We start from the raw sequence: 11,773 nt of genomic DNA, 5'->3' as shown, positions 1-11,773 counted from the left end.
CCCCCGCAGTGCGGGGCGCCGGGCCGCCAAACCATAGAGGAGCCGCTGCCCGTGAGGCCCTAGCGTGGCCGCTCCTTCTAGCTCTATGGTTGTGGGCGTGGCTCAAGCGGCGCCGGGCGTGCGTCACCGGAAGGAGAAGGTTCACTTCCGGGCGGCAGCGGCGTAGTTGCGGGGCCGGTACCGGGGGTGTCCGTTGTGTGGGCCGCGGCCCGCGGGCGCCATGTCGATGTCGCACCTCTACGGCACGGACGGGGAAGATGGCGTCGAGATGGAGAACTTCGAGGTGTCGGACTGGGACCTGCAGAACGAATTCAACCCCCACCGGCAGCGGCACCGGCAGAGCAAGGAGGAGGCTACCTACGGCGTGTGGGCCGAGCGCGACTCGGATGAGGAGCGGCCCAGCTTCGGCGGCAAGCGGTACGGGTCGGGGCCGGGAGGGAAGGGGCTGCAGGGCCGAGCCGGCCCCTCCCGCCCAGGGCCGCGCGTCTGGTGGCCCCCGGTTATGCCCCCCGGTTGTGCCCCGCTTGGTGGGTCTGCAGGGCTCGGGGGGCTGCCCCGTTTCGTGGAGGTTTTCGGGTTGTAAACGGCCTCCTGAACAGCCCAGGCTGGGACGGGGGGCTGCCCTCAGGGCGGCCGTGGGGATGCGCACGGCTCCAGTGGGAGAGAATTCGCTCACAGGTCTGGTTTTGGTGTAGCTCCAGGGATTACTCGGCCCCCGTGAACTTCATCAGCGCCGGGCTGAAAAAGTCAGCGGCTGAGGATGTGTCGGAAGAAGACTCTGATGAAGAGGAAAAACCTGTCAAGCAGGAGGAAATCCCTAAAGAGTTTGTGCCGAAGAAGTTAAAAACGGTGAGTTATCCAGGAAGTTTTCAGTTCTGGGGAATGTGTTTATGAAACCTAGGCTGTAGTCAAAGGCGCTGAAGAGCACTAAAGAAAGAGAGAAGTAATTAAAACCAGAGCACCACATGTGAGAGCGTGCAGTTAAGGGAGGTGCTTTCTCTGGTTTTTGTAGCTATTCTGATGTATCATTGTGTGTCCTTGGGAACATTTATCTTCTATCTTCCCTTTTATCTTCCTTAATATTCCCTTTGGTCAATTGATGTTAAAACAAAAGAATGCCCGTGGTTTACTGCCTTTCAAAGACCTTTTTTTTTTTAAATCTCACAGAACAGTATGACAAATCTAGGCATGTTATAGATTAAAAATCAAACTCTTATTTTCAGTTACCAAACACAGAAAGAACCAGGAAGCAGCTTCAGCTAAAGTCAGTGGTGGAGCCTAATAACTGTCAGGTTCTCAGTCTAAGCTTGTCAGGACTTTCCTCTTCTGTCTAAGGAGTTTCAGGAAACTCCTTAGGTGTCGGGCAGCTTACATGGATGCATAAGTCATGACATAGTGAGCTGTGCATTCAGTGGTGACAACTGAACCGCTTCTGGGAAGAACCTTCCTTTTGAGTGAAATTATAGAGAGCTTGGTTATTACGATGCCTTAAGGTTGTGTGGGTTTGTTTGTTTGTTTATTTGTTTTAACAGGGTGGTAATTTCAAGCCAAGTCAGAAAGGCTTTGTAGGGGGGACAAAATCTTTCGTGGATTTTGGCAGCTGGGAGAGACACACTAAGGGAATTGGGCAGAAGCTTCTCCAGAAGATGGGTTACGTCCCCGGAAGAGGTCTCGGGAAGAATGCTCAAGGTACTGTGATTGTGTGTCTGGTTGTTTATTGTTAACTAGTGGTTTGGAGAAGAGATTGGGTTCTTTAAAGAACTGCCGTCTCCAGGTGGCTTACAACTTCGTTCTTGTTTTCTTGCATCTCTTGCAAGTGATCTGGGTCCTCATGACACATTCAACTGTGTTTAAATTACCATAGGGCAATTTTATGCTTTTGTTATTTTGCAAGAGAGAAAGAGTAAAAAAAAAAAAAGGAGGGGGGGAGATAAATTCCAAAGCAGTCAGCTTACAGAAAAGGAGATGTTATTTTATGTAATAGAACAAAAAAGCAGTGAAATGCAGATGTGAATAATACTCTGCTTTGGGTTTTTTTGGTGTGTGCTGGGATTAAGTGATTTTATAGCCACTAAGAAATTAGTGAAGTGGTAGAAGATACCATAGTGATAGAGGCAGAATACCAGGCTGGATGTTTGTGCTGATTGATAACCTAGGGTACTGTAAGAAAAACAGTTGCTGTTCTCTCTCAGTGAACAAACCGCTCCTTCTGATCTAACTACCGTCCTTTTAGGTATTATCAATCCGATTGAGGCCAAACAAAGAAAAGGCAAAGGAGCTGTGGGGGCATATGGCTCTGAAAGAACCAGCCAGTCTTTGCAAGACTTCCCTGTTGTGGACTCGGAAGAAGAAGCTGAGGAGGTATTTGTGTGAATCTTGGTATATCTGTTTTCCTGTTGTGTTGTATGTGCAAAACTCAGTTCTGGTATCAGCTTCAGTGTCATACAAAACTGTTTGGGCTCATTTTAGATAAGCTGAAGGCATAGCACGTGAATTTCATTTAGACGTGTGTTTCTCGTCACTGTCATGTTCTTTTTGTTGTTTCTGGCTCAGTTTATTCCAGTAGTCTTGCTAGAACCCCACCTTCAAACAGTCCCCCCAGGTAAATAGTGTTTGCCTTTTGTCTAAAGAAAAAAAAAGACCAGAAACATACTGCTAGCATTGTGAATAGGGTGGCTGACTGCGCCGCAGCATCTGAGCCAGTTTGTCACTGAGCCTTACCGCTTTCCCAGTTACTTTGCTGTACAGCATTCTTCATTGATCTGATGATTATTTTCCTGCAGAAAATAGAGGCAGATTTGGGGCGTGACAAAGAGCAGCAGCCACAACTCCTCTCTGTTTCGGTTTAGGAATTTCAAAAAGAGCTCAGTCAGTGGCGGAAGGATCCTAATGGAGGCAAGAAAAAGCCCAAATACAGCTATAAGACAGTAGAAGAACTGAAAGCCAAGGGTAGAATCAACAAGCAGCTTTCAGCCCCTCAGAAGGAGCTGTCTCAAGTCAAGGTAAGGTTGACAACCCAAGAGGTGGCATCTCTGGGAAACAGTTTGTCCACTTTGGTATTGTGAGTTCCTTTTATCGATCGGTAACCTTAAGAGAAGCCAGTTCTAAGAACTGGCTGTCTGCAGCCTCATGAAAATCAAGGCCTTGGACTCATCACTGCATCATGTAATAGACCACTGCGTCACCTAGGACATTGGATGTGTTTTTAAGCAACTTCTTTGGCCTCAGGAAAAGGCAAATTAGCTTAAATGTGGGGTTTTTTTAATGGCAAATCAAATTTAATTGTTTCACATTTGTCATAAATAAAATGCTCATCTACTTCTGAAAGCACAGTTCTCCTTATTGGGATTGTGCAACTAAACACATAGCTTGAACCATCTTCTACCTAAAAGGGATAGTAAGGGATTTGTCTTTTATGCACTTAATAAAATTACTCATGTAAAATTAATGTGTCTTTAAAAAAAGTATAAAAGTACCTAAGACTTCCATGCAATAATGAATAGTATACTACTTACATCATAACTGCTTGTAGAATTACGTAGTGAAATGGTAAAACTGAGATCAGAAGAGGAGACTCTTCCAGCTCTGATTCCAAATTGTTTCTTATTCATTCTAACTCTTCATGTCAGGAGTAGGCCTTTTTGGAGGCAATCCCCAGTTGCCTCACTCAGAATACCAGTATGGATTAGTAGCCTGCTGGAGTAATTAAGGTACTTGCAAAGGTCCAGTTTTCGATTTGGAGTAAGGGATTTCCTCCTTTTTTTTTTTAAACAGGAGATACAATTGTTTTTTGAGACATGTTTGTTCTTGTTTGTTGGAAGGTTATAGACATGACGGGCCGGGAACAAAAGGTTTATTACAGCTACAGTCAAATTAGCCACAAGCACAATATCCCGGATGACAGTCCTCAGCAGCCACTGGGCAAAGACTCCAAGCCCCAGGGGTTTGCCTTGCCTGAGCTGGAGCACAACTTGCAGCTTCTCATTGACATCACAGAGCAGGAGATCATCCAGAACGACCGGCAGCTGCAGTACGAGAGAGACATGGTTGTCAACCTGACCCATGAGATACAGAAGATGTCTGAAGTTCTCTCGCACGAGGAGACAGCAATTAGCAATCTCAGCAAGGTGCTGGAGATGGTGGAAGAGTGCGAGAGAGGGATGCAGCCCGGTTGTGAAAATCCCTTAACCTTGGATGAGTGTGCAAAGATTTTTGAGACGCTCCAAGACAAGTACTATGAAGAGTACAGAATGTCTGATAGGGTAGACCTGGCAGTAGCAATAGTCTATCCTCTCATGAAAGATTACTTCAAGAACTGGGATCCCCTCAAGGTGTGTATTAGCTTGATTTATCTGCAGTTCTTACTTGATGGCTTAAGTAGTCTTTATTATCTTGACTCCCCCACACTCCTTGTCCCAAATTCCTGATCAGTCTGGAGAGAAACAAAAAAAACAAAACAAAAACTCACTCTGCACCCACTCTCAGACATTTGCTACGACTGAAGGCTCCTGTTCTGTAAAGTGGCTAGCAATTTAGGAGCTTGAAGGTTAAAATCCATCCATTTCATGGGTGCTGGGAAGAAAAAGTAGATGAAAGCTAAGTCTCTAGTCCTTGTTTTTTAGCAAAAGCAGGGCAGGTCTGTCTGTCTGTCAGGTGGTCAGATATGTGCTGTCTATTCTTAATGCCATTTCAGTTGCAGTAGGTAAGAGTCTGAATTCTCTCTCTACACCTGAAACAGTTCAGACTATCCTCTTTCCCCCCCGGAGGTATGTTAAATCCATAAAGTGGGATTTTCCTCTTGAGGGGCTTTACTAATCACGGCTGCAAGCTCCTAGCTTGCCTTTTGAGTGGGTGAGAGCGCTGTCTGTAGCCGAGCATACCATCAGCCTGCTCTTTGTAGATACCAGCTGAAATTAATAAAAAAGGATAAAGGCCGCTCATGCCATATCATTTCCAGGACTGTACGTATGGCACGGAGATCATAGGCAAGTGGAAGAGCCTTTTGGAAAACGATCAGCTGTTATCACACAGTGGGCAGGACCTGTCAACAGATGCTTTTCACAGGTAAAGAGCAAATGAGTTGCACTTTGTGCAGCATCTTCAAGTGCTGCTTCCTCAGGGATGGAAAAGAACGGATACAAGCATGCTTTCCAGATGACTCTCTTGATGTGTCTGTTAAAATCCAGCTGTCGGCTATATAAAACGAAGTAGCTTTTAAATAACAGTTACCATGTGGTTTATTTAGGCCTGGGGCTACAGCTTTAAGCTTAACTTTGATTTACTTCCCCCCCCAGACTGATGTGGGAAATCTGGATGCCATATGTCAGAAACATAGTGGCGCAGTGGCAACCGAGGAACTGCGGGTCGATGGTGGATTTCTTGGATAGCTGGGTAAATGTTGTTCCTGTCTGGATACTGGATAACATTCTGGATCAGCTCATCTTCCCCAAGCTACAGAAAGAGGTAAGATGAGAGGGCTGCGTTAGAATGAAGCCATGCTCTGAACCAGTATTGGAATTTCAGTCAACTAGAACACTTAAAATGCCCGTTTGCTGCTTCTGCCGATGCATTTAGGAGGAAGGGGGTTGAATTATGGCTCTTTTTGCATCTGGCAAGGCTTCCTGCTAACGGATGGACTTACTTTAATCTTTTCTGTTTTACCTCAAGGTCGAAAGCTGGAATCCTTTGACAGACACAGTCCCAATCCATTCGTGGATCCATCCCTGGCTTCCCCTGATGCAGGCACGATTAGAGCCGCTGTATTCTCCCATCCGAAACAAGCTGGCGAATGCACTGCAGAAGTGGCATCCCAGTGACTCCTCCGCCAAACTTATCCTTCAGCCCTGGAAAGATGTGTTCACACCTGGGTCATGGGAGGCTTTCATGGTCAAAAACATCGTGCCGAAACTAGGTGAGACAAGCCAAACAGTGCTGAATTTCTGGCATCTGCTGGTTGCCACCTTCCCCCTTACACCTAGAAAAGATACGTGTTAACATGGTTGCCAGTGTTACTTCAAAGAATACTATTAGTAAATTTAGACCAAGCTTGTATCATCTTTTCTGCTACTAGTACTATGCGCTTTTTTCAGAGGCAGACATTTTAGAAAATAGGGGGAAGTGCTCTGATTATTCTCAGTGTTTTCTGTCTCATCTCTCTAAATCATCTGATTCCTCTGTTCTTCAGCTGACAGGAATATCTGATAGCTGTCAGATAGTACCAAGCTATAAAATGTCTCTCTTACTCCTGCATTCTTTGGTCTGTGCTAACGCTTTCACCATGGGATTTTGTCATTCACCATTCGGCCATGCAAACTGACTAAAAGGCTCTGTAGTCTAAAAAACAGTTGAGCGTTGTAAGTGCCTCAGTTCTGGCAGCAAATTGTAATCACTGGAAATGGAAGCGCACTGTTTTGGTGGCAGGGATCAGCCAAACAGTTTAGCGATCCCGAGTGTCCCTTAGGGTAATATGCAATACAGGTGCTCCTCAAATCAATGTGTGTTGCTAGTGAAATAGGTCAGGGCACTGACAAAGCTGTGAGTCAAGTTCTTTTCTAACTCTTCTCCCCCTTTTCCCAGGGATGTGTTTGAATGAACTCATCATAAACCCTCACCAGCAGCACATGGATGCCTTCTACTGGGTGATTGACTGGGAGGGGATGATTTCTGTCTCCAGTCTTGTTGGGCTGCTGGAGAAACACTTCTTCCCAAAGTGGCTGCAGGTGAGAAACTGTCAAGGCTGAGGAAACAGGCTTGGTTCACTGTGAAGTGTTTTAGTGACTCCTGCCTAGTAATTGCTGCCCCAGTGCTGAAATGGTTTAAGTACCAAATGGGGTGATTTCCACTCACAGCTCCACACACATGAGAACAGACTGTTTCCTAAGACTGTCACAGTCCTTTCTTTCACTGAAAGCTCAGTAATAAACTAAGTGGTAATAAGGACTCTCCTCCATAAATGTACCTGTCCTTCTGCATTTGATCTGTCGTGTTGTTTTGCAGGTGCTGTGCTCTTGGCTGAGTAACAGCCCCAATTACGAAGAGATTACAAAATGGTACTTGGGTTGGAAGTCCATGTTCTCAGACCAAGTGTTAGCACATCCGTCGATCAAAGACAAATTTAATGAAGCTCTTGATATCATGAACCGGGCTGTCTCTTCCAGCGTTGGTAGGTGGCTTACGGTGATGGCAGTACAGCAGCGTTTCGTTCTTCTGAGTCTGTATTTAGGCATGGCCCTGCTAATCAGCATTGTAGCGGCTCCCGTGAGCACTGAAATTCAAAGTGGGTTTTACCTTGCTGTGTCCATAAATAACACCTGTAAGGCGCTACTTAATAATTGTCTGTGCTTCACTGAAGCAGAAACAGATTTTTGGTGCCATTAAGCAACTGATTCTCTTTCAGCCTTGCCTGATTATAGTGTATTTTATGTCAGTTACTGAGAGACCATTGTTTAAAGATGTTGACTTCCGAAGCTATAATTTGTTGGGTTTTTTTTCTTTACGGTGAGATACTGGTTCTCCCTAGCTTTAAAGCAGTGCCCTTTCCTTCCACATGACTCTCCCTGTAACCTAAAAGATTTTGTTAGGAATGCGCTGGGAATTAAACTGTATAAAAGAAGGCTGTGCCTGAGGGAGCAGCACCTGAGATTTGCCTTGCCCTCCGTGACTGTGAACTCCTTTTCTGTGTTCCTCTTGCCCGCTTGCTGTACAGTGTGATGGAGAATCTGCATCAGAAGCATGGAGGATTCCTTGAGGCCCGTTTTAAGCGTTATGTTTGTTTCTGTGGTAAAACAATAAAACTACAGGCAAGCGTTGCACAAAGAGGAATTCACCTATTGAGAAATTTCTGGCATCGTAGTCGTGCAGCCAAGAAGTGAGCTGGGGGCTGATAGTGAAAGTGGTCCTGATGCAACGCCACTTCCTGCAGTATGGTACCGCTCCATCCTCAGCCTGCCTTTGCAATAGTCACTGTAACCCAGCAGTGGCCAGGTTTTGGCTTTGAGGAGTGTTTTTTTTTTTGTTGTTGTTGTTCTTGCTGTTCTTTTGGTTGTTCACGTTTTCCCTTTGCCAGTAGCAGTGCAGCATCCTCCTTCCCTGTGCGTGTTCAGATACAATTTGGGATTGTATCAAGTCCTGTTGCTTCTGCTGCAGTTCTTAAATTCACCTAGCTAGTCTGTGTTGTATTAGCAATAACAGTATAAAACTTAACCAATAAGCATGTGTAAAGGAGGATTCAGAGCATTGTTGATTGACTTTACTGTATGTGTCCTGGACTGGAGTTTACCCATAGACCTTCCACCAGAAACAGACTGGGACCTTGTTTTCACATGTTTTATCTTTCCAAACAGGTGGGTACATGCAGCCAGGCGCTCGAGAGAACATCGCCTACCTTACTCACACCGAGCGGAGGAAAGACTTTCAGTACGAAGCCATGCAGGAGCGTCGGGAGGCTGAGAACATGGCCCAGCGCGGCATCGGCATGGCTGCCAGCTCTGTGCCAATGAATTTTAAGGACCTAATTCAGACAAAAGCAGAGGAGCACAACATTGTTTTCATGCCTGTGATCGGAAAGCGGCACGAAGGGAAACAGTTGTATACATTTGGACGGATTGTCATTTACATCGACAGAGGCGTTGTGTTTGTACAAGGAGAAAAGACTTGGGTGCCAACCTCTCTCCAGAGTCTCATTGACATGGCTAAGTGAGGCCCCCGCTTTGAACTGGGAAGACCATCTTGCTAATATTTTCAGTCTAACTGTCTTAGAATAAAGAAGTTACAGATTTGTAAATAGAGTGAAACTTCAGCTGTATGCTGGGATTTTTTTCTTAGAAGAGCTGTTCAGGTGGTGTCAAGAGATGAAATGACACGTGGAAGTCGGTGCTAAGGGAGGAACAAGCGGCTCCGACAGCTGTGTAATTGCCACCTCTGACAGAGGTTTATCAGCAGGTTAGAAGGGACCACGGGAGGCGATTCTCTGCTCCAACAGCAGATGAGCGAGGGCTGGTCTAGCCAAGTCCTGAAGGTCTCCAGCAACAGAGATGTCGCAGCTTCTCCTTCCCTGCCGCACTGCTCTGGCAGCGAGTTACTGTCCCGACAGCGTCCCTCATGCAGTGGGCTCCTCTCTACCGTGCCCAGCGGGGACTCGTCCCACCTCTCTCGGGGCGTGCTGGTGGCTCCTTCAGCCCGGTGCCTGCCCGCGGGCCATCAGCCGCTCCGGGTGCGCTCTCTGCCCTGTCAGCGCAGAGCTGGCAGGGGGCTGACTTTTTTTTTGCCAGCAAATTCACAGAACATGTGCTGTGGGACTGCAGCAGTTGAGGGCACAGAGGTGAGGGAGGGAAACCGAGGCTTTTTTTTTTTCCCTAGAGGGAGATGACCTGATTCTTTACAGAAGAACAGATCAAGTGTTGATTTTAGTAGCACTGGACAGCTGAAGGCCCCTGCCTGTGAAAAAGCTTTTATAAGCCTGCATTCGGAACTAGACACCAATATCTTCAACTACACACCCCACTCAAATATTCCCCCTTCCTGCTGCTTCAAAGTGTGGACAGTACCTACAAAGGCTTTGAATTGCTCACGAAAGGGGAGGGGATGAAAAGAGCAATCATTATGCAGTATGGATGGTTTAAAAGGCAGGTTTTAGTTAAATTTGTTCGCTGTAGTTAAGTGAGTGTAAGTCAAAGCACAGCTTTACCTTTTATTAAATAATTAAGATACAAAACCATCCCATCACGCTCAGTGTTTGGGTGCCGCTGCTTTTGGCGGAGCACGACGACGCTGTCGGTGCTTGAGCTTCATCTCGGCTGCGCAGAAGCTGCCGTGGGAAGAGGCGCAGCCCCAAGGCCCCCCTCCCCTGCCCCGCTGCAGACCACAGTCAGGACTCCGCAGCAGCGGGACTGCGCCGGTCAGCTCTGTCCTCCTTTCTGATGATCTCCAAGTCGTCGCAGTCTTGGTACGTCGGCTCCTCCACGAAGTCCCAGACCTCAGGGGAGAGTTCCTTCAGTTTTTGTGAGGGAAACCAGTGGACGGAGGTGTCGTTAAAGGTGTCCAGGTACCGAGGGTGAGCGGGCAGTGCCACTTCCTCCGTCCCTTTCAAGACCTAAAGAGCATTTGGGGACAAAGTTATGTACGACGCAGAAGAACTTTTCTGCAAAGTTCAGTTAAGAGTCGGTGAAGATGAGGATGGTGTTACGTTAAGCCAAACCCCTGTGTGCAGCGTGTTCTGCAGATAATGTAGAATGATCCTAAAGCGAATAATTTTTATACGGTAGCGGCCAGGAAAAAAGGTTTGAAAAATAACCACCCTCCTTTCTCATTAAAAGGTGCTTTGTCAACACAAAACGATAATGTTAAAAAACCTAGTGACTCATACCTTTGCTATGTAAGAATAATCTCTCTCCAATATTCTTGACAACAATCTAGAATAACACAAGGTAACGAGCGTTAGACACGACACTCCTGTGAATTTGGACAACTCTTCTGCACGGGGGTCAGGGACAGAAAAGGCAGGAGGCGGCTGCTGGCTGCAAACCGGACAGCAAGTTGAAAATGAGCAAAACACAGAAATCATTGTCAGAAGTAATTTAAAAAAAAGGAGTAAAGGAAGCAAGGAGAGGAAAACGCTGCTGGAGGCACTGGACCCTTTCCCTGTGGGGGCTGCACGCACCTTTCCTCGATTCCTTTAAAGCTATTCCCGATGATAACCATTTTGGACAGTGCCCCTGCGGACCAGTTCCTCCACAGCAGGTTGTTGTACAAGGCCTTCCCGCAGTGCACCATGTAAAACAGCGTGGCCGATCCCTCAACGCCGTGTTTCCCCTCCTGCACGTCAACCAACGTTTCCCGTTAGAGCCGAGCCCCGGCAGCAGCGGAGGCCGGACGGTGCCCCCCCCCTCCCCATATCCCGGGAGCCCCACCGGGCCGAGCCAGCCGGCAGCAGGGCAGATCGCTCGGTCGGGAACCGAGGACCGGGGTCTAGCCCTTCGGGTCCCGCTCACCTCGTTGTCCGGGAGGAGCCGCAGCCCCAGCTGCCCCAACGCGGCCGCCTCCTGGGCGGAGAAGGCGGGATCGAACAGCGAGCACCGGCCGGGCGGCACCTGCGGGGAGAGGGGGCGGCCGTGGGCGGGGGCCGGGGCGGCGGGTCCCCGTCCTCACCCGCGGTTTCCCCCGCCCCGCTCCTCACCCCCAGCTCCTCCAGCAGAAGCAGCAGGAAGGCCAGTTGATGCCGGGCGGCGGGGCAGCCGCTGAACCGCCCCAGGCCGTAGCAGACGCAGCGGGAAGGCGGCTCCGCGCTGCTGCCCAGCGGGGCCCGCACGGCTCCTGCGGGCACGGAGAGAGGCGTCAGGCCCGGCGGGGGGCGGCCCGTTCTCCTCACCCCCCCCCCCCCCCCCCCCCCCCCCCCCCCCCTCCTCCTCCTCCTCCTCCTCCTCCTCCTCCTCCTCCTCCTCCTCCTCCCCGCACGCACCGGCGCTCGCTGCCCAGAAGCCGGAGCTCAGCAGATCGTCCCTGCGGGGAGAGGCGCAGCGTCAGCGGGGTCCAGCACCCCGGAGACGTGGAACGGGTCCGGGCACTCACCGCGCCTCCCGCAGCCTCCGCAGCAGCACCGCTCCGTCCTCCTCCTCCTTCTCCACCGCCTTCCCGCCCGCCCGGCCCCGCCGCCGCCGCCCGGCTGCGCGCCACCCGCCCGCCGCGGCCGCCATGCTAGTCGCCTGCCCGGCCGCCGTAGCGCCGGCGGTCACGTGCCGCTGTCATGGGACCGGCGGGCCGTCTCCCGGAAGCGGTG

The 11,773-nt window shown here is 49.2% G+C and overlaps 2 protein-coding genes across 2 annotated transcripts; one reads left to right on the top strand and one right to left on the bottom strand.

Annotated features, from left to right (window-relative positions):
* The first annotated feature begins 214 nt into the window (after window positions 1-214).
* TFIP11 (tuftelin interacting protein 11) lies at window positions 215-8,797 on the top strand. The gene is made up of 12 exons (XM_050906584.1): window positions 215-417; window positions 696-849; window positions 1,533-1,689; window positions 2,234-2,361; window positions 2,850-3,002; window positions 3,822-4,331; window positions 4,958-5,064; window positions 5,295-5,463; window positions 5,668-5,911; window positions 6,577-6,719; window positions 6,997-7,162; window positions 8,343-8,797. The coding sequence occupies exons 1-12, from the start codon at window positions 221-223 to the stop codon at window positions 8,696-8,698; spliced, it is 2,484 nt and encodes an 827-aa protein (XP_050762541.1). The 5' UTR covers window positions 215-220; the 3' UTR covers window positions 8,699-8,797.
* An 871-nt stretch (window positions 8,798-9,668) lies between these two features.
* On the bottom strand, window positions 9,669-11,690 carry SRRD (SRR1 domain containing). The gene is made up of 7 exons (XM_050906586.1): window positions 11,566-11,690; window positions 11,456-11,496; window positions 11,174-11,310; window positions 10,989-11,087; window positions 10,658-10,812; window positions 10,364-10,409; window positions 9,669-10,090 (listed from the first exon to the last, which is right to left on the bottom strand). Exons 1-7 carry the CDS (start codon window positions 11,688-11,690, stop codon window positions 9,866-9,868), a joined length of 828 nt encoding a protein of 275 aa, XP_050762543.1. The 3' UTR covers window positions 9,669-9,865.
* Between the last annotated feature and the right edge of the window lie 83 nt (window positions 11,691-11,773).

The sequence above is a fragment of the Gymnogyps californianus genome, chromosome 16 (assembly GCF_018139145.2).
Source record: "Gymnogyps californianus isolate 813 chromosome 16, ASM1813914v2, whole genome shotgun sequence".
Classification (NCBI taxonomy): Eukaryota; Metazoa; Chordata; class Aves; order Accipitriformes; family Cathartidae; genus Gymnogyps; species Gymnogyps californianus.
The sequence above is the reverse complement of the archived record's forward strand: the minus strand, read 5'-3'. Positions and strand labels throughout refer to the sequence as shown.

Excerpts from the sequence above, each read along its gene's own strand:
- TFIP11 (XM_050906584.1), top strand. The coding sequence starts at position 221 with ATGTCGATGTCGCACCTCTACGGCACGGACGGGGAAGATGGCGTCGAG. Across the intron at positions 2,362-2,849 it reads CGGAAGAAGAAGCTGAGGAG|GAATTTCAAAAAGAGCTCAG; the intron begins GTATTTGTGTGA and ends GTTTCGGTTTAG. Across the intron at positions 5,464-5,667 it reads TCCCCAAGCTACAGAAAGAG|GTCGAAAGCTGGAATCCTTT; the intron begins GTAAGATGAGAG and ends TTTTACCTCAAG.
- SRRD (XM_050906586.1), bottom strand. The coding sequence starts at position 11,690 with ATGGCGGCCGCGGCGGGCGGGTGGCGCGCAGCCGGGCGGCGGCGGCGG. Across the intron at positions 11,497-11,565 it reads CGGAGGCTGCGGGAGGCGCG|GGACGATCTGCTGAGCTCCG; the intron begins GTGAGTGCCCGG and ends CTCTCCCCGCAG. Across the intron at positions 10,091-10,363 it reads ATTATTCTTACATAGCAAAG|GTCTTGAAAGGGACGGAGGA; the intron begins GTATGAGTCACT and ends AATGCTCTTTAG.